The sequence below is a fragment of the Psittacula echo genome (genome assembly GCF_963264785.1).
Source record: "Psittacula echo genome assembly, chromosome: 12".
Lineage (NCBI taxonomy): Eukaryota > Metazoa > Chordata > Aves > Psittaciformes > Psittacidae > Psittacula > Psittacula echo.
Window position 1 is genome coordinate 6,825,177 of NC_137747.1, and position 19,001 is coordinate 6,844,177.

The 19,001-nt window shown below is 47.6% G+C and overlaps 2 protein-coding genes across 4 annotated transcripts; one reads left to right on the forward strand and one right to left on the reverse strand.

Moving 5' to 3' along the window:
* The first annotated feature begins 232 nt into the window (after nt 1–232).
* On the forward strand, nt 233–12,157 carry LSM14B (LSM family member 14B). 3 transcript variants are annotated; one of them, XM_080627614.1, is made up of 10 exons: nt 233–498; nt 4,900–5,063; nt 5,415–5,550; nt 6,006–6,122; nt 7,871–8,041; nt 8,161–8,241; nt 9,252–9,413; nt 9,583–9,736; nt 10,625–10,802; nt 11,163–12,157. In XM_080627614.1, exons 1-9 carry the CDS (start codon nt 378–380, stop codon nt 10,794–10,796), a joined length of 1,278 nt encoding a protein of 425 aa, XP_080483740.1. In that variant the 5' UTR covers nt 233–377; the 3' UTR covers nt 10,797–10,802; nt 11,163–12,157. The 3 variants fall into 3 exon arrangements, with proteins under 3 accessions (XP_080483740.1, XP_080483739.1, XP_080483741.1); XM_080627613.1 differs by having other exon boundaries at nt 10,625–12,157; XM_080627615.1 differs by having other exon boundaries at nt 8,164–8,241; nt 10,625–12,157.
* A 1,600-nt stretch (nt 12,158–13,757) lies between these two features.
* Nucleotides 13,758–18,901, reverse strand: PSMA7 (proteasome 20S subunit alpha 7). Its single transcript, XM_080627617.1, has 7 exons — nt 18,695–18,901; nt 17,077–17,203; nt 16,412–16,536; nt 15,340–15,462; nt 14,829–14,948; nt 14,257–14,319; nt 13,758–13,995 (listed from the first exon to the last, which is right to left on the reverse strand). Exons 1-7 carry the CDS (start codon nt 18,788–18,790, stop codon nt 13,903–13,905), a joined length of 747 nt encoding a protein of 248 aa, XP_080483743.1. The 5' UTR covers nt 18,791–18,901; the 3' UTR covers nt 13,758–13,902.
* Between the last annotated feature and the right edge of the window lie 100 nt (nt 18,902–19,001).

Consider the following 19,001-nt stretch of genomic DNA (forward strand, 5'->3'; position numbering starts at 1 on the left):
CTCCCCTCAGCCGCGGCAGCGCGGGAAGCGCGGGAAGCGCAAGAGCTCCCGCCCCGCCCCTCCCCTCCCGGCCCCGCCCCCGCCCACAGAGCACGTGGCACCCTCGCCTGTGACGGTCACGTGACGCGGGCTTCCCCCTCCCCTCCCGCTCATGACCCCGTCTCCCGTCTGGTCAATAGCTGGCGGCGGCGCATGCGCGGAAGGGTCGCAGCACACCCCCGCTCTGGGCCTCCCCCCGCAACCCGTCTCCCTCCGCCCTACATAAGGCGGCGCGGCAGGGTCCGGGCTGCGCACGGTGCGCGGGCGGGCGCGGCGGCTCCGCGCGGCCTCTTCTTGCCTCAAGCACACCACCACCTCGGCCCGGCCGCGCCGCCACCATGAGCTCGGGGACGCCGTACATCGGCAGTAAGATCAGCCTGATCTCCAAGGCGCAGATCCGCTATGAGGGCATCCTGTACACCATCGACACCGAGAACTCCACCGTGGCGCTGGCCAAGGGTGAGGCGACTGTGGGGGGTGCTGAGGGGGGTGCGGGCAGGCCTAGGCTGGCTCTGGCGCCGTGGCCCGCCGCTCGCTGAGGGGATGCGGGGAGACCCCCCCCGCTCCTCGCCTGCCGTCTCCGTGCCCTGAACAATGAGCCTGGCCTGGGCGAGCGGCGGCCAGAGCCCGCCCGCCTTGAGAGGCTGCGGCGGGGCCCGGGGCTCATCCGCGCTTGCGGCCCGAGCTGGGGGGTGGTGGGGCCGAAGCCCCGCGCTTTCGGCGCTGCTGCCTTTCCGTGAGTCAGCATCTGCGATGCGGGGCCGAGCACGGGCCGTGGCGGGGGCTTGTGGTGCCGCGCGGGGTGCTGCGGGGGTCTTGGTTGTCACAAGCAGTTACCATCCCCCGATGAAGAAAGGCTGCCAGCAATGCCGGCTTCTGTTGCTATTGTCAGAGCCGGGAAGGTGATGATCTGTGCGCCTGCTCGCGGTTTAGCTCCCCTTCCCTATCTGTACATGGATGCCTGGCAATGTGTCGGTGCTCGGCTCCGGCAGGCTCCAGGCCAGCGCTGGGGAAGACAGAGTTGCTGTCGATATGCCTTTGTTCCTTTCGGGATCAATAACTGGACTCTGCTCCGGTGGAGAGGCTGAGAGCTGGTGTGCAGAACGCTGTGGGCATCCGCACGTGGGTCTGGCCCTTCCTACCCTGCAGGCTGCTCATCACAGCTTAGCATCTTGTTTCCCTATAGAAATGGAGATCCTTATCTTCTGCTTAAATGGTGTCATTTGGATTCAGTTGTCACCTGTGTTGAGAACTGCTGTACTTACTCTCAGAAAAGCCTGCCCTATCTTGTTCAGTCTCTCAGATAAGATCTTATTTCTGCACTGCTTTTAATGTCCAGCTTGGCTACTCCAGCTAATGTTCATGAGCTTTCTCCCTGTGTTTTATTCTTCCCTGTTCTGGGAAGTTCACACCTTCTTCGTTGTCTTCAACAACCCATCAAGATTGTCCACAAACAAAATATCTTTTGTTTTGAAACATTATCTGTTGGCCGCAGACACTGACTTCCTTGAGCCTCAGCTATCCTTAAGGCAGCCTGTGCCACAGTATTTATTCAGGATAATGGCATTTATCTGATGCAGGACATTATTTGACACCTGTTAGTGTGTATTCTGAAGTTAAAAATGTGAGGTTTAACAAATTCCCTTTTTTTTTCCTCCTAAGGGCATAGCTGTTTATTTAACTGTAAAACAGAGCTATTTCTGTTAGTGTTCCACTCAAAGCAAATGAGAGGTTGCCATTCCTCTACTCTGTGCAAGGAGGTCTTCACCTTTACCCAGCAGCAAGTGGAAATGGTTTCTTGTAGTTTCAGCTCTTGCTGCTTCAGTGGTGTGTTTCAAAGGCAGATGTGCTTGAAATGCTTCATGGTGTGAGAAGGTACATGCTCTGTGTAAGATTTCTGTTAGGTTTTGTATTTATTGCTCTCTTAATGTTCAGTTTTGATTAACTGGAATGCCTAAGGAGTAATAGTTACAAATAGAGAATACATTGTTTTCCTCACTTAAAGTGCTGCTCTAAACTTCACAGGACAAACCCCGCTTTTCACTTTAGCTCAGAGGGGTTTTTCATTTTGATGTAAAGTCTCCAAATTTAATGTCAGAATTAGGAACACAACAACAATGTTGAAGTTGGTGACAGCAATATTAACTCTGTGCTCGGGAGGGGGACAGTGGTTTAGTACACTTGATCTCTGAAGCATTAGAAGAACCATGTATTGCTGACATGCAGTTGGAGTTGTCCAGATAGCTAGTAAATCATTATTAAGCCCTAGCTGCAAGTGTTTAAGGCTCAGACAACTTCATTGTATAATGTTAATGCTATTCTCTTCACTTCTATCATCCAAGTGACATAAAGAAAAAACTAAGTTGAAAGAGACCTCAGGAAGGAGGCTGGTTCAGCCTTTTACTAGAAGCAGGGATAACTTCAATTGGTCTTGTATTTGATTCCTGTTAAATCTCAACACATACACAATGTCTTAAACACTGGCTAAGGAGATCCCATGTGCTTAATTAAGCACCGCAAGAAATGTGTGTCTTGTTAGATGCTGAACTTAAATTGCAAACAAAGGAGGTTTAAGCCCATTACTGTCCTGTTGGCAGAGAACACCAGGAATTTCCTCCCCCTTCTGTAGAAGTCTGAAGAATCTAGAGCTTTTAAGAAATAACCACAAGCTCTGCTTTCTAGATAGCCAGTTGCCTTTGTTATGCTTCCTGATGCTTCAGAGGTCTCCTCAGTAGAGCCCTACACATGGGTATAAACTGTATGATAAAACATGAGCTGCAGTGTGGTGTGGGATTGATTTCCTGCTCATCTGTAAGCAATAGTTGCTGTAACTCTTCATGGGATACAGCCCTTCAGACCCCCACAGGAACTTAAAGCTGTACTTTGTGATGTGCTAGAGATAGTCAAACCTTTCAAATGCAGGGGCACACGTGCTCAACTCCTCCAGCCATCTGAAATGCCCTCACTGTTGTTTTCACTACAAGGGCACAAGTTATCCACCTTTTTAGTTAGAAACCTTGGGACCAGCCAATTGTCCAGGCAGCCTTTCAACTTTTGGCTCTGCCAGTCATGTGTTTCTCTGTGGAAGCTGACAAGATGATCCTGATGCTCAGAGAAGATGTGGTGCTTTCCAAACTAGCCATGGGATAGTGCAGTAGTCCCTGCATAGCTTTAGTAGTCTTGCCATGAGCTATGTGCTGTAAGAATCTAATCTTGAGCAGCGGTATCAGTGGTATGGTTCATGTTTAAAAGGCCACAAGCATTGTTGTCAGTTTATAATCTGCTTTTGGTTGACTAGGTTACAGCTGTAATATGATCAAACAACAGCTGGAGATCTGAAATAACTTGGAGAGGTTCTGTACCCTAGGAACCAAAGGAAGACAGTCATTCAGAGGAAGTGACTGACAGCTTTTCCTCATAGCAGTTACAATTCCCTTCCAGTTGGCTATAAGCTGAGGTGCTAAACAGCATCAGCATGATAGGGACAAAGTTTAGCATTGATCTGCTGGTCCCTGGAGCTTGCTGTTGCTTGAGAGCTCACAGATATGTTGCACAGAGGTGAAGACTACTTGCAGCACTGACTGCTGCTTGATGGGGATACAGCTTTTCATCTCCAAGAACAGGACTTTTGATGAGTAGCCCTGGCCACCTGTTAACACTCCTTGTAAGTTAACAACAGTATAGTATACTGGGGATGCTCAACATGGAAGTTGAGTGGATCCCCTTTTTGTTGCCCTTTTTCCGGGAAGGCTGTGATGCCCCCCATCCCCTGTAATGTCCCAATCTGTGTGACAGGGCTGTCTGCTTATCGCTTCCTATCTGTGCAATGGAAGCTGCAGCAGGCTGGCACATCTGACTGTGCCATGGGCAGGGGCCTGTGAAAGGTCTGTAATTGGTAAAAGTACTGCAGGAATTGTGGCATGTCCTGGCAGAGAGGGTGAGAATTCTTCTGTTGGCAGAAAACATACATCAAACTAGAATGTGCTGGTGCTAATCTGAACTGGCAAAGCCTCATGAAGACAGAAACCAACTAGATTGGTAACCTTGAGCTTCTGTAACTTGTGGCTGAAATTTCAAGCTTCCATATGTCTGTGTCTCATGTAACTGCTACCTGTTCTCCTGCACTAACAATCCAGTGAGTCTGACCTCTTTTTAATGGTTCAGGTTAATTTATGCTTCTACCTGGTAGTTGCCACACAGTCAATTGTAGCTTTTCTTCCACTCTAATGTATAACATCACTGGTTTGTACCTGGTCAGGTGTTGTGATATCTGGGACTCAATAAAGCCTTTGTAGGCACTGAGGGTTTAGATTTATCACTGAGCTTGCTTTGTAGTCAGTGGCACGGGGAAGAGAGGGAATTTGAATAGGAAATTCTTGTCATTGATCAAATTTACCTCTATCTGTATAAGAAATATGTGAAACCAAAGATGCAAACTTGAGCTCTAAAGCCCTCTTAAGATTTTCCCCTCCTGCTTCAGGGGCCTCTCCCATGGTCTGTTGTAGTGGTAGTTGTCTTGGGCTGAATGCCTGCATGGGGCAGGTGCTGGGGAGGGAAGGGGAATGTGGCAGTGCAGTGCTGTGGGGAAGCCCTCGGTTCTGGAGTAGGATACTTCACTCCAGTGGTCTGTGGTCTTTACCTTCAGAGCTTGGTGTAAACAAAAGTGTTTATACAAACTGCTGGAAGAGTTGATGTTTGAGGAAACTGATGTGTGTGATGAGATTCAGGGTTCTGGAGGTAAGCTTTTTTGTTGCTGAAGTTGGTAGATATTACAGTATTACTTTTTAATTTCATAAATCTTCACTTAAGCAATGCTGTGATGGTGATACTGAACTAATAGTGATCTTCTTACTGCTCAAGTGCGATCCTTCGGTACTGAAGACCGGCCCACAGACAGACCTGCTCCTCCCAGAGAAGAAATCTATGAATACATCATTTTTCGAGGCAGTGACATCAAAGACATCACTGTCTGTGAACCTCCAAAGGCTCAGCATACTCTGCCACAAGATCCTGCCATTGTTCAAGTAAGTTAGCCTGAAGTGTTGATAGAAAGCTATGATAAAACATTGGTGCTGAAGGACTGGATTTTGGTATAAACAGGTAAAAAATGAAGGCCAGTAAGTGTCTCCAGGAATCTTCAGATTGTTTGAAGCCTCCTGAATTTCATTGTAATGTTTAAAATAGCAGCATTAAAGACTTCAGTCAGCAAAAGCCAGAGCTAGCTGAGAATGCAGAAAAAAATCATAAAGAGGTAAACTAATGCTTCTCAGTATTTACTTTAGCTTTAGTAATGCTGTGTATGAAGTAGAAAATTGCTGCCAAAGCAAGTTGACTTCTGGACACTGTAAATGGAAATGTACTTTGTCTTGTTGCAGTCTTCACTGGGCTCTGCCTCTACATCATCCTTTCAGCCACATGTGCCTTACAGCCCGTTTAGAGGTATGCCACCTTACAGCCAGCTTGCAGCCAGCTCTTTACTTAGCCAGCAGTATGCAGCTTCATTAGGTTTAGGTAAGTAAAAACTTTACTTGCTAGAATAAAGGTCTGATCCTTGTAGGCAGCTACTGTGAAACGAAATAAAACTAACCTAGACTTCCTGCCAAGTGTTAGGCTGTAACCATCGGTGAATAAGTAGTTAACTTTGTGCAATGATCTTTCTGCGTGGAGGCCTGTGTTTCACTTACACCTGCATGTACACACACACAAGAAACAAACTAGATAGCTGAACTTTCCTTCTGGGAGTGATGTGAACACCTAACAGTTGAGGCCAGCTCATTTCTAACCTACCATACCTTACATATCCATCACATGTAAAAAGAACTTGAATTCCTAGAAAGGACTGTAAATAAGCCACTCTAATGCTGTTCTAGAGATTCTTGTATCTCTTTCCAAGTCCTTTGGATGTTTCACTACCTGGTATCTTATCCATGTATCTTTGCTTTCTCTTCTTCCCTCTATCTCTTTAGAGAAATTGGTAAGCCCTCCAGCATCAGCAGCTGCTTCCAGTCCTAGTTCTTCTCCGTCTCCACAACCTGTCTCAGAGCCTGACATGTCTTCAGAGCCCCATCAGCTCTCTTCCAAGGGTAACAGCAGTTTGAGGACTCCAAATATTTGGAAGAACTGCATGGCACTTGCAAACACTCTGTTCTTGTAAACCCCTCCTAGAATGATAGTACTTGTATGGGTAATGCTAGTGAAACTAGTTTGTTCTCAGCTTTTTTTTGCCTTTCATTATACGAAGTATTCCTCCTGTCCCAGAAGTATCAATTAGACAGGATAAAGTACAGGACAGTGGATTCTCTTGTGTAAGTATGAGGAGGGGGCTGAGGTTCAGGGATGTTAATATGCTGCATCCTATTCAGGAACATATGTCACCTTAGGGATTGAGTGAGGAATTGGCCTTTGCTTGGAAGACAAACACTGCTGAAGTTGTGGGTGGCCTTTCTGTTGGAGACCTAGGTTAATAGAAGGTTCAGGAGTATTGCTGTAGTTGATGAAATGTCAGGATAAATTTCATGCATGATGGGGCATTGTACCTTATCAAGACTCCTGATTAGCAAAGCATGACTAACAGTAAGTGGTTTGAGTTGTGGTAAGGCTGAGATGACAGTGATGGGGCCTTGCTTCTGTGTGTGAAAACCTAAAGGTTGAGTAGAGGTACTAGACTGACCATCCTCAAAGCAGAGAGACCAGGTGCAGAATGCATTTAAACATGGTAATGAGTTTCTTCTGTTTTTAACTTGAGCATGTATGCTTGTGTTGGCATGGATTGGTTTTTGTTTACTCACTGTACCTACTCTCTCAGTATTCTGGCAAAGCTTTGAACCTTTATGTTAAACTTGTGCAGCAGCTTTGTCCTATTGAATAATCCTTAGGATATGTCTGTTTTCCTTGCAAGTTTTCCAGATGTACAGTAACTGGGAACCTGCATGATGTTAACTACTGGGTATATCTCATGTGGGCTTGAGTAACCCAGCAGTGTCAGTGGCTTGGTTTGTGTGTACTCTTCAGCTTTTCTCTTTCCTTGCTCTAAGTATATTTCAGAGTTTGCTTCCAAACAGCTCTTATGCATAAGTACATAACCCTTGTAGTACTCCAGAACTTCTGATTAAACCTAGACTGCAGTGTTTCTTCTGAGTACTGAAGACTGTCACTTTTTAATATAGTTGGTGTAAGGTATCCCAACCCATGAAAAGTATTTACATGTTTTGTAGTGTGAATAAATAAGCCTGGATGGAAGAACAACAGAAGTCTTGGTAACACTTTGGCCTTGACCAAGAAGGATTTTAAAAGGGTAACTTTGAGATCCTTGGCCTGGTTTCAGGTTTTCTTTGTCTGAAAGTTAACCATAAGCAGTGAAATTGAAAGACTTCTAAAGCAGTTTCCAAAATGAGATATAGTTGAGATGGTTGCACTTTTGCTGCCAAACTTTCTTGACAAAGCAGGGCAGTTTCAAAATGATGCATTTTTTGCTTCAGATTTAAAGTATTGTGTAAAGTAAAATCCTACATAACCAAAGGTACACCTAGAAATGAGGTTTTGGTATAAATTGTCAAAGAGACTGACCTGGCTTGCTTATCTAACGTGTGTCCAACTTTGCTGAAGAAATAAATGGGTAGATTTCCTGATTATTTTTTTTTAAGCTCTGGATTGGAGAGCTATGACTCGTAGTGCCTTCCCTAGTGTATATGCCGCTTAAACATAGTACATAATGATGAACACTCGAGGCTTTGAGTAAATCGTGACAAAACAGTTTCTCCATAGCAGCGGGTAGGGTTTGAGTAACGTTGACACATGCTGAGAGGTACTGGGTCACTGGGATCTTTTCCAGGTGCTGGTTTTCCTTCTGTTCACCCAGTCCGCAAAAGCCCCATGGTGGAACAGGCTGTTCAGACCGGGCCGGTTGACAACATGAATTCACAAAAGGCACCCCCAGTGAAAGTCAATCCCGGGGTTCAGCGCAATGGGCGGCAGGTTCCCCAGGGCAGCAGTAAGGCAAATGGTACGTACACATCACTGCTTCCTTAACGTGCTGTTCTGAAACAGCCTCCCAAGCTGCAGGACTGAACAGTTTGGGGTTTCACTGTTTGCTCCTTCACTGAGTTTATCCTTCTTGTTCAGTAGATACAGTTCAGGCAGCACCTGTGCAAACCCAAGGACAGGTGAATGATGAGAACAGAAGACCTCAAAGGAGAAGATCGGGTAGGTTAACCTGGCACTGAACAGGTGTGTTGGTCTGTAAAGGCAAGTATTGTGAGCTTCAGTCAAGGGTTATTGGACAGAAGATGGTGAGCAAAGCTTAATGAGACTTTGGGCATTCAGAAATGTTTCCCTACCAAAATTGGTTCTGGAGTCACAGTGGTTCAGAACATTCCAGGGACATAATTCCTTAGAAATGTGAAAGTATGTTATAGGAGTTGGTACCACGAGTTGGCAGCAACAATTGGACTTTGCTGGATCCTGAAGGGTTGTTACTGGGAAGGGACAGCTTGCTGAGAATTCGTAGAGCTGTTAGAAGTGAGAGGAGCTGTGGAGCCCTTGCTTCCATCAGGGCTGCTGTTTAAGCACAGGTCAAAAGACAGTGAAATTGAGTTCGAACAGCTATTTCTGCCCAAGCAATGTGAGGAGGGGAAAAAACAAAAGGGGGGGGAGAGGGGGAAAGGCAGAAAACAAAACTTCAGCCTGAGGTCTTTGAATTGGCTTGCCTGAGGGCAGCCCTGCAGAAGGGAGTTGATAGCCTCAGTTGGAAACCAGCAACAATAGAGAGTACAGGCTCCCTTTGTGGGTAGGTGAGTCTGGGGTATATTTTCCAAAACCAGTGACCTGCATCTCTTTTATGACAGGTTTGTAGAGTACTTACAGTGCCCTGCTTGCAGATGGGTAGCAGACAGGAAGGGCAGTTTTCCCTGCTTCTCTCATTGTTCTATGGTATAGTACTTGTTCTTATTTCCCCTCCTCACACTGGAAGGAGAGTTGGGTATATTCTGTCTTACCATTAAGATGAACATCCAGGAATGCTTTTCAGACAGTTAAAGTGTTGCTGTAATATGTCTCCTACAGCCAAGTTAAGAAGTTACTTTCAAAGAGGTGTGGCCTAACCACAGGACTGGAAGCCAGAACCTCCTGAGTTCTAACCCAGGTTTCCTCTGGTCTTGAGCAAGTCATTTAACCTCCCTGTGCGTTACCCAGTGTTTAAACTCTCCTGCTTTCAGGAAACAGGAGAACCAGAAACCGTTCTAGAGGCCAAAACAGACCAACTACTGTGAAGGAAAATACAATAAAGTTTGAAGGTGACTTTGACTTTGAAAGTGCAAATGCACAATTCAACCGAGAGGAACTTGATAAAGAATTCAAGAAGAAACTGAACTTTAAAGGTTTGTGACTTCATTAAATATGAATTGCTGAGCTAGTAGTAAACACTGCATAGAGAAACTCGTGCTGAGAAACTGCATGATTACATCTGAGATCTTGTTTGAGGGAGCAAGAGAACAGATGGCTCTTCAGTATGCACCAAGGAAGTGTAATACGCTTTATTATCTTCAGATGACAAAGCAGAGACGGGGGAAGAAAAGGGGGACCCTGGAGTGGCAACTCAAAACAATGATGGCAGTGCAGAGGAGGACCTTCTGGGGCCCAACTGCTACTATGATAAATCCAAGTCTTTCTTTGACAACATTTCCTCAGAGCTGAAGTCTAGGTGAGTGTTCTCTGAAAGGCTGCTGGGTTTTAACGCAATTTTAGGCATAGACTTCTAGGCAGAATCTGTCACTTGGTTTAACTCTTTGTAGAATACAAGGAAATGAGCAAAACAAGGGAGTACTGCTGTGCAGTTGGTGGTTACAAGTGATAATAACCAAGCTTCATGCAGTGGGATCAAGCAAAAAGCGAGGATTTCTACTGATACCCTCGCCTAAACTCTGATACAGGAATTTCCAGTTCTGTTTCCCAGTACTGGCTTTGAACTTGTTGATTTTTAAATGAATTTCTTATCTCGGTTGTGGGAGGAGGCATCAGGGTCAGGCTGTGCTAGAGGTGGAGCAGCCTGCAGGCAGGAGCTGAGCCTGGAGCTGGGGCAGAGTGGAGGCCAGCTCTATCTGTGGAGATGCATTAAGTTAACTGTTGGGGATATTAAATGAAAGCTTCATCTTTGGCTGCTGATGTTATCCCCTGCCTGGAGAAGTCAGGCATCCCTGGGGTGTCAGGATGTGGAATTCCCTTGGTAAGGCTTGTGCCTCCCTTTAGCAAAGCTTTCTTCCGAGTGTGTACTCTGAGGTGCTGAGGGCACGGCGGGCTCTGCTGAGGAAGAAACGTACCAGTGCTGTGGGGCTGCCTCAGTAGCAGTCACTGAACTGCTCGTAAGATCATGTTCAACCCTTTCTTAGGCCCAGATTTAGTTTTCCAGTATGAAAGTGGCTTACAAAAGCCAATAGCTTCCAATTTCAAATCCACGCTTTGCAGAGGAATTGAGTTGGTGATTTCGGTTCTTGTTGCTGTTCAGTTGAATGGACCGGGGTGTGAGAGGCTTCCTGCTGAGTGCATTGTGGCTGTCGCTGTCAGTGTCAGACCTGACTGTGATGTGGTTCAGTTCCAGGCGCACCACGTGGGCTGAGGAGAGGAAGCTCAACACGGAGACGTTCGGAGTGTCCGGCCGGTTCCTTCGTGGCCGCAGCTTTCGTGGTGGCTTTCGAGGTGGAAGGGGCAGTGGCGCAGCGAGGCGGAACCAACCCACTCACAGAGCTGGCACTGGCAGAGTGTAACTCGAGGCAAGTTCTTTACTGAGATTAAAACTGAGCAGGTTTGTCTCTTGCTCCGTGTTTGAGCTCTCTGTGCAACCTCTTTTGCTCTCCAGCCTCTCAGATACACCAAGACTTGTTCCTTATTGTATCTGATTGACCCTTCTAAGTGGTAGAAGGCAATAGGAGTGGTTTCAGTGTGGTGTTTCACATATTGAATGTGCTGTTCATTTCTTGGACTGGCTTTTGGTCTGGGGAAGCAAGAGCTGCTTGCTGGAGCAGAGGCTTTGTAGCCAAGCATTTCAGTTGAAACACAGGGGTGAACTTTGCTGTCTCCTGGAAGCAGATCCCCATGGTGTCAAATCTAATCCTACTCTTTTTCCTGAATAGGTCCTAACATCTCCCCTGAGAGGATGAAAGTGTATATAGAAATAAACCACCCAACTGCTGCACTAATGTGGGAAAATGGTTCATATTGTTTGCTGTCTCAGCTCAAGTGACAGAACTTCATGTACTACTGCTTATATTCTGGACTTATTTTGGACCAGCAACTGTCAGCTGGAATATTCTTTGGAAGAGGGAATGTGTTCAGGGGTACCTTCTTCAGGGTGTCTTTTTTTTGTGTATGATTTTTTTCAGTGCAGATTAACTTTCATGGTTCTTCTTTCTGGGTCTCTCAAAGGCTGCTGTAGTCTAAGCTGAGTCAGACTCCTTTTCTGAACCCTGAAGAAGAGAAATCATGCTATTTTAACATGGAACCAAAGCTCACTTGAAATAAACCAGCTCTAATTTCTTTGTTCTGAGTAACCAAATGGATTTTGGTGCTGCTGGTCTCGCTGGTTTCAGCAGTAGGTGCGAAGCAGTACTTGGTGTCTGAAAGGATGGATTCCTGGTGCTGAGCAGTTGTGTATATGTTCACTTGGGAATACTGGATTGTTGATCATGTAGTAGTGTAAAAGACTGTACAACTGTTTGGCTGGTACTAGTGTAGAGGTACTACAGGTTTACACAGAGCCATGGCTCTCCCTTGAGCTCAAGGGCACCCTGTGTTCCTCAAACTTGGAGCTCCTTACAGGGTCGGGGCAGTGCAGGGAACAGTGCTTTGTGTCCTGGTGGGACTCCTCTCTCCTGTGCTCAGCACAAGGAGGTTTTGGCAGTGTCTGACTGTCTGGGATGGAATCTGCAGCTCTGACTTCTTGCTTCAGTTTGTACCTTGCTCCTGGGTAGTACCAAATGCAAACAGTTCTCTGTACACTCGTAGGCTGTGGTGGAACACTATGGAATGTCTTCATTAAACTGGGGATGGGAGTCCATCTCCTGAAGCTTAACTGATGGGCATGTTTAAGTTGTTTCCTCTGTACCCCCCCATATTGTAAATAGTTTAGTTGGGCTTTTTCTCTTTTGTTTTTAACAAGCTGTATGTGGGGAGGGGGATGGGAGGGGGGAGCCTTTGTTTGCATGAATAAGTGGGTTAAATTGCTGTAGGCATGCGTCCCTTTTCAGTTGGTAGGGAATTCTGTTGGAAAAGCACCTTGACGACTGAACCCCTTACAGAGCTAGAGTTTTAGTTATGCGCTGACCTAGGTTACTGTCAAAGCTTGGATTTATTTTTGTAGGACTTTATTGCTAAGACTTAGACCATAGCAGTGGGGCTGCTCTTTGGAGTAATGTAAATTGTAATTATAATAAACATGTAAATGTTTCATGTTTCCCTCCTGCTTTGTTCGGTGTGGAGCCGGGTAGCACTGATCTGTACAGCTCCTTGGGGGTCTGTCCTTGCAGGGCTTAACCCAAGCTGGGACTAATGGTGCTGCAGAGCTCTGTGCAGCCTTACACAGTACTTGAAAAGGGCTTAAAACCCCAAATCCAGGCACTGACCCCCTGGTCTCTGTTACCCTCTGTTCCACCCTCCTGTTGAGCACCCACGAGCAGGGTTGTGTTGTCCACACATCGCCCTGGTCTTAGTGGGGCTTGTTTTGGGTGGCAGTGCTGCTGGTCAGTAGCCACAGATGGGTTCAGTGTCTGGGCTTGTATCAGCACAACAGGGCTGTACCAGGCAGCTGATCTGGAAGCTGCTGTGAGCCTCCCATTTCTCAGCTGGTGCAACAGCCAGTGTGATGAGAAGTGTAAGGATGGAGTTGTTCTGCCATGCAAGTGACTTGTCCAAGGTGGCTGTGGCAAAATGAGAAGCTGCTGTTAGCTTCCCTGCACTAAGGCCTTTTGTTTGTTTTCAGGGCAGTTGTTCCCCTTGTTTCTACAGCAAATCCTCAGCTCCAATACAGGAGACAAGAGTTGCTGTTTCGGATGCTGTGGAAGCTGCTGCACTGTGGCTGTGTCCAAGCTGAGCTGTACCTGGGTCACTGGTGCATGGGAACAATGACAGGACTTGTGGCTGTAGCTCAGCTCACTGACTGGGAGCCCTTCACAAGGAATGAGTCTTTTTCTACTAGGGCTGTTCCTGCTGGCACCAGGGCTCTGCTGCATTTACAGCTTAACCATGTTGTCACATTTAGCTTTGGGAAGCCATCAGTCTGTCAGTCCCCAGTGGCCAATCCCACCAGCAACCCCTCATTGTAAACCAGAGGAGTCACACAGCCACTACAAGCCAACCACACTCTGCAAATGGACCTGTGCAGCCAGTTCTCATACTGCACCCCCCTAACACCCCTGTTCTGCCCTCCAGAGGTAACCCACCACCCCCTGGCACAGGGCTTGGGGCCAGAGCCTTGCTCTTTACATTTGAAGATGCATTGGGGGAAAAAAAGCACAATTCCACACTGCTTCTGTTCTGCTGCTGCTTTAACCCAGCTGTCGAGCCAGCTACTGACAACTGAGAGGGTGCAGGGAACAACCATTAACAGAATGAAGTGACCCAGGAAAACTGCAGCCAAAGCCTTTCTCCTTTAATGGGTCACTGATGCTGATCTGCAGCCACCAACCACTCCCAGGGAAGGAAAATCCAAGGAATGGACAATTCCAAACTAACAGCTTTAAAAAATAACACCCAGTAGGTTTATTGTAGGTCTCCAGAGGGGCAGAGTATGGACAAGTGGAATGCCTACACCAATGGTCTATACAGAATAACCCATTGCTTCAGTTAAAAAGCAGCAGCTGAGCCATTGACTTTCCATCATGTTGTTTTCTTCTGCTTTTTCTTCTCATTTTCTTCCTTTTCTTTTTCAATTTCAGCAACATACTTCTCTATCTCCTCAGGGTTCAGGATCTAGAACAGGAACACAGGAGACCCTCAGGATCCTAACACATCTCAGGCCTTTTTGTTCCAGCAACTCTAGCTCTCACACAGAATGAGAGTTAGCTGGGATTCATCCAGACCCAGGTACCCCGTGCAGACACAACAACATTCCTTGGCCACCAACAGACACAAGCTCTGGCGAGGACAGGATGCAAGGTGAGGGGGTGGAGGTTAACACAGCTCAACAAGGACAGCGGGAAGGGAGAAGAGCAAAACAAGGGCCTCACTCACCTTCAGTGGCTGCTCCCGCCTCATGACCGCCAGCTCGATGTTCTTTCCTCCAGACTGCACCACCTTAGAGAGTTGGGTCAGTGTTAGAGTTAACGAATGGACACACTCCCAATGGACACAACCCCCTTTCAGGTCAGAATCGCTACAGAGGGGCAGTATTCCCTTCACTCTCTGGTCTAGCAGCAGTGCAGCTCTACAAAAATAAGGGTCTTCCTTCTGGGAGCAGGCAGGAGCCCCCATTGCCACCATCAGCCTCCTGCTATTTGCTGTTTCTTCAATCCAGCAGTAAAATGTTCTGCCTGTGGTGCAGCACCTGTGTGGTGCATTTGGTTGAATGCCCAGAACTGAGGCCTGTTTTCCTCCCCAGAAAGCTGCCAGTAAATTCCATGTAAACTATGGAAACTGTTACTCAGATACTCTGAACCTTGAATTTAATCCCACAAGGAACAGCTTCACAGATCCTGCTATGGCTCTCTGCTGTGACATGCACAGAGATTTTCCTGTATTCCCACTGAAGAAGTCAGTGCAGTCATACAGGGAGAAGTCACTGAAGGGATGTGAAAGGGACGCACCTCAAGAAGTGCCTTGATGACAAGCTTGATGGTGAGATCATCTGTTTCAATGGCTTCATCGGTGTAGTTTTTCTCCAGGAATTCACGCACGGATTTGGCTCCTCTGCCAATGGCATTGGCCTGGAAACGTTGAGGGAGGGGAAAGGCAATGGAAGTTCAGGAAAACCTCACTGACAGAGTAAGCAAGCAATATGAGTTGTACAGTTACATAGTCTGAAGCCATTCTGTGATCCCCATCTGCTTTTCAGGAGTAAAATGTGTAAGTTCCCACGTGTCACACACAAAGACACTTGTGGGTTTGGGGTTTTCCTGTTGCAAACAGGACAAGATCTCCCAGTAAAGCTCAACTGCAGCTGCCATTCACAGCCAATCCGATCATTAAGGATTTCTCCAGCTATGAGACACCCCTATCTGGTCAGTGAGCTATCCTTCCTACACCAATCCCTCTTTAAAGGGGACATTAACTCACAAATACTCCATCCCATCTCCTCAAGAAGCAGAACCAACTCACCTTCCAAGCATGGTATGTGCCAGAGGGATCGGTCTGGTACAGCCGCGGGGTCCCATCGAAGTCAAAGCCCACAATAAGAGCAGAGATGCCAAAGGGTCTGCGCCCGTTGCTCTGTGTGTATCTCTGAACAAAGAGAAGAGACTTATTTCAGATGCAGTTCTAAAACCATTGTCAGAGTAAAAGCAGACACTGGAGATGAACCAGAAAAAACACTAGAAATATTTTTAGCAGGCTCTTACCAATCTACCTGCTAAAGTTAAAATCCCAGACTGGTTTGGGTTGACGGGACCTTAAAGCTCATCCAGTTCTGACCCCCTGCCACGGGCAGGGACACCTTCCACTAGAGCAGGTTGCTCCAAGCCCCTGTGTCCAACCTGGCCTTGAATACTGCCAGGGATGGGGCAGCCACAGCTTCTCTGGGTGCCTTGTACCAGCGCCTCAGCACCCTCACAGGGAAGAGCTTCTGCCTAAGAGCTCACCTCAGTCTCCCCTCTGGCAGGTTAAAGCCATTCCCCTTGTCCTGTCCCTACAGGCTCTTGTCTAAAGCCCCTCTCCAGATTGGAGGAGCTCCCCTGGCTGCTGGGTGGTGCTGAGGGGCAGACAGCACAATTTATCACAGAGCACAGCTGGGCAGATTTTGATGCTCTAATTAATTTTAATTAATATTAAGCATAAACCATATTCAATACTGCACTGATTTGTGTCCCTCTTATCCCTCCCTGCAATGGCTTAGTAGGAGGCAAAATGAACAGGAGCCATGAAGACATTCTGACAATAACACAGCTCCGTTGTTATGAGGGCGAGATAGAGCTGTGGATCAGCAGAGTGCTCCTGATGATATCACAAAAGTCATTGTGCAAAACTCGCCAAGTGCTAATTAATTTCTTCATCTTGGAAGAGAACCCAGTCAGTCATCACTCCTCCTGTTCTATTACTACATCCCTAGTTCTAATAAACATGTTTTGTTGTGCTAATTTTGACCAGCTGAGTAGAACAAGGCTGGGACATACTTAAGTCTGGAGCTCTGTTCATCAGGATGTATCTTGAAGCATCCCCGCGGGGTCCAACGTACCTGTTTCAGACTGGCAATGTAGCGTGTGATGTACTCCACGGTGACAGGATCCTCCACTGTCAGCCTGTGGCTCTGACACTCCACCCGAGCTCTATTTATAACTATTCTGGCATCAGCTGTCAGCCCTGAAATGACAGAGTATTCTCAGACTCATCCTGCACAAACACAACTCGTGTTGCCTCAAAAAGGCTCTTGAGGTCAGTGTGACAGCAATGGAAAAAGCAAATGAGTTCACACTTCCTCAGGTTTGCTGCATTTTGAAGGCAACAGAAAGAACCCAACGTACCAAAACAAGCAGAGGGGTTAGTTCACAGCTTTCATGTTTGTGAGTTTTAGGGAACACACACAATTCTGAGCCAGGTGATGGCAATGCTACTGACAGAGCGACAGCACTTGGCAAAGCAATCTCAGTTCTCACACATGCTGGCTTTATTTCTTATGCAGCACCCCAACTACAAAGCAGCTTTATGTGCACAGCAAATCTTACCTAGTTGAACTTTAACATGTATTTCCCCTCATTAGATCACTGGCTCTCTCTCTATATTCATCCATACAGTAGACTACTCTTGTTTTACAAAGAATAAGCAACTGTGGAACCACATTCCCTCTCACAGTTCTCAGCCACTTACGGTAAGTGTTCCAAACCCCCTGAGGGGAGCATGTACCTGCAAAAGCCATGCAGACATTGTCATCGAGCGCACAGATCTTCCGTACAGTCCTTTCATCCTGCAGTTTTGCCACAGACTTCTTTTCCACACCAAGAACAACAATATCCTTCCCTCTTACTCCAACCTTCAATGCATTAAAAGAAGGAAAAGTTAAGCTTTTAAGGCCCCAAAACTTGGTGAGCTTCAGAGTGCACTGAAATTAGTAGGCAAAACCACAACACACAACCCCCCCACGCTGTAAGTGTTATTTCAGCTTGAAACCAGTATTTGATTTCCTATTGCCACAATCTGGGGAAAGGGCTGATGTTACAAAACCTGCAGTGGATTCCAGGGTGCAGTTTTACAATCAATTACTACCATTTAAATTCGTGTGGCTCTCAGAGATACAATCCCACTCCTGTCACCAACCCTGCCTTCCCAATACCAGCAGAAGTGTTTGTGCAGCCGCAGTAGGATCAACAAAACTACTGCTACAACTGTTCCACTGGTGCTGCTCAAGGCAGAACCCACAACAATGAAGGTCCGAGCAAGTAAAACCTGATGAGCAGCCTGCCAGGAGTTTGCTGCCTGTGAATGCTCCATCCCTGGCAGTGTTCAAGGCCAGGCTGGACAGAGCCTTGAGTGGCATGGTTTAGTGTGAGGTGTTCCTGCCCATGGCAGGGGGTTGGAACTGGATGATCTTAAGGTCCTTTCCAACCCTGATTATTCTATGATTCTGTCCTAACCCATACTTTGAATATACCTTTTCCGGCATCAGGGACAAAAGAAACCCTTGGTCTTTCTCACTCATTCCCACTGGTTCTTTAAGGGGTGATGGGAATCTTTTTCCTTATGCGATGGCTGTCAGTGTGTTACAGACAACCAACTACTCAACAAGAGGGCCAGAGGTTGATTATATCTGATGTCTGCTCCACTTTTACAGTGTTCATTTCTGTGAGATAAAGAAAGCCACCTATATGGCACTAAATATCATTGTATTTATTCCACCCCAAGGACAGTAAATTTTCTTCTGGGTATTTTGTTATTTGGAAATGAATACTTTTTTCTCCCCAAATGATAAAAAAAAAAACCTCACTGAGCAAAACCTTGCGACAAGCGAAAGCTGGGAGCCATGAAGTTACTTCTATGCGCTTTGACTGACACGTTTGCCAGTCCACTGGTGCCCCGCATGTGCACAAGCACAAAGCACTGCCACTGCCACCACACAGAGCAACAGAACAGGACCAGCGCTGTCCTGGGCTCTGCTGCAGCTTTGTCCCCTCGGAGGCCGTTTGGCCACTGCGGCCTTGCCGGGCTGACAGGGCAGGGCTGTTAGGCCGCGGTACCTGCCCCGGGCCTCACGTTTCGTGCTCAGTGCACAAAACTTCCGACTTTTCCCCCAAAACCCGTAGCCACGGCCTGAGCCGGAGCCTGACAGAATCACGGCACCACTAAGGAAAACGGTGCTGTTTAAGGCAGCTCCAACCCCAGAATTCAGCACGAACGCCTCAGGCCATCTCCCGTGGGGCCTCACCCCCAGCGGCCCGCTCGGTGACGGGCGAGGCGCAGGCCCTACTGCGGGCCTTCCCTCAGCGAGCGGCCCCGGGCACCCGCGGCTGCCGCCGCTCTCACTCACCGCCGTGGAGCCCTTCTTCACCGCCTCCTGCGCGTACTCCACCTGGAAGAGGTGCCCGTCCGGGGAGAAGACGGTGATGGCCCGGTCGTAGCTCATGGCTGCCGCCCGTGCGTCCCGCGGGGCCGGAACCTGCCGCTCCCTCAAAACCGCACACTCATCCCCTGCCCCGCCCGCCGCTTCCTGCGCACGCCGCCGGCGCCCCCTGCGCCAGCCCGGCGCGGCGAGAGGCGGGGCCTCGCCTGCGCTCCTGGCGTACGGAGCACAGCGCTACGCATCCAGCGTAGGCGGCCGCCTCGGCCAACTCTAT

Bases quoted from the DNA above. Each gene is read 5' to 3' on its own strand.
- LSM14B (XM_080627613.1), top strand. From the start codon at position 378: ATGAGCTCGGGGACGCCGTACATCGGCAGTAAGATCAGCCTGATCTCC. The intron at 5,551-6,005 runs GTAAGTAAAAAC...CTATCTCTTTAG, and splicing joins TGCAGCTTCATTAGGTTTAG to AGAAATTGGTAAGCCCTCCA. The intron at 8,242-9,251 runs GTAGGTTAACCT...TCCTGCTTTCAG, and splicing joins ACCTCAAAGGAGAAGATCGG to GAAACAGGAGAACCAGAAAC.
- PSMA7 (XM_080627617.1), bottom strand. From the start codon at position 18,790: ATGAGCTACGACCGGGCCATCACCGTCTTCTCCCCGGACGGGCACCTC. The intron at 16,537-17,076 runs GTACATGCTCCC...CTGTCATTTCAG, and splicing joins TGTCTGCATGGCTTTTGCAG to GGCTGACAGCTGATGCCAGA. The intron at 14,320-14,828 runs GTGCGTCCCTTT...CAACTCTCTAAG, and splicing joins TCATCAAGGCACTTCTTGAG to GTGGTGCAGTCTGGAGGAAA.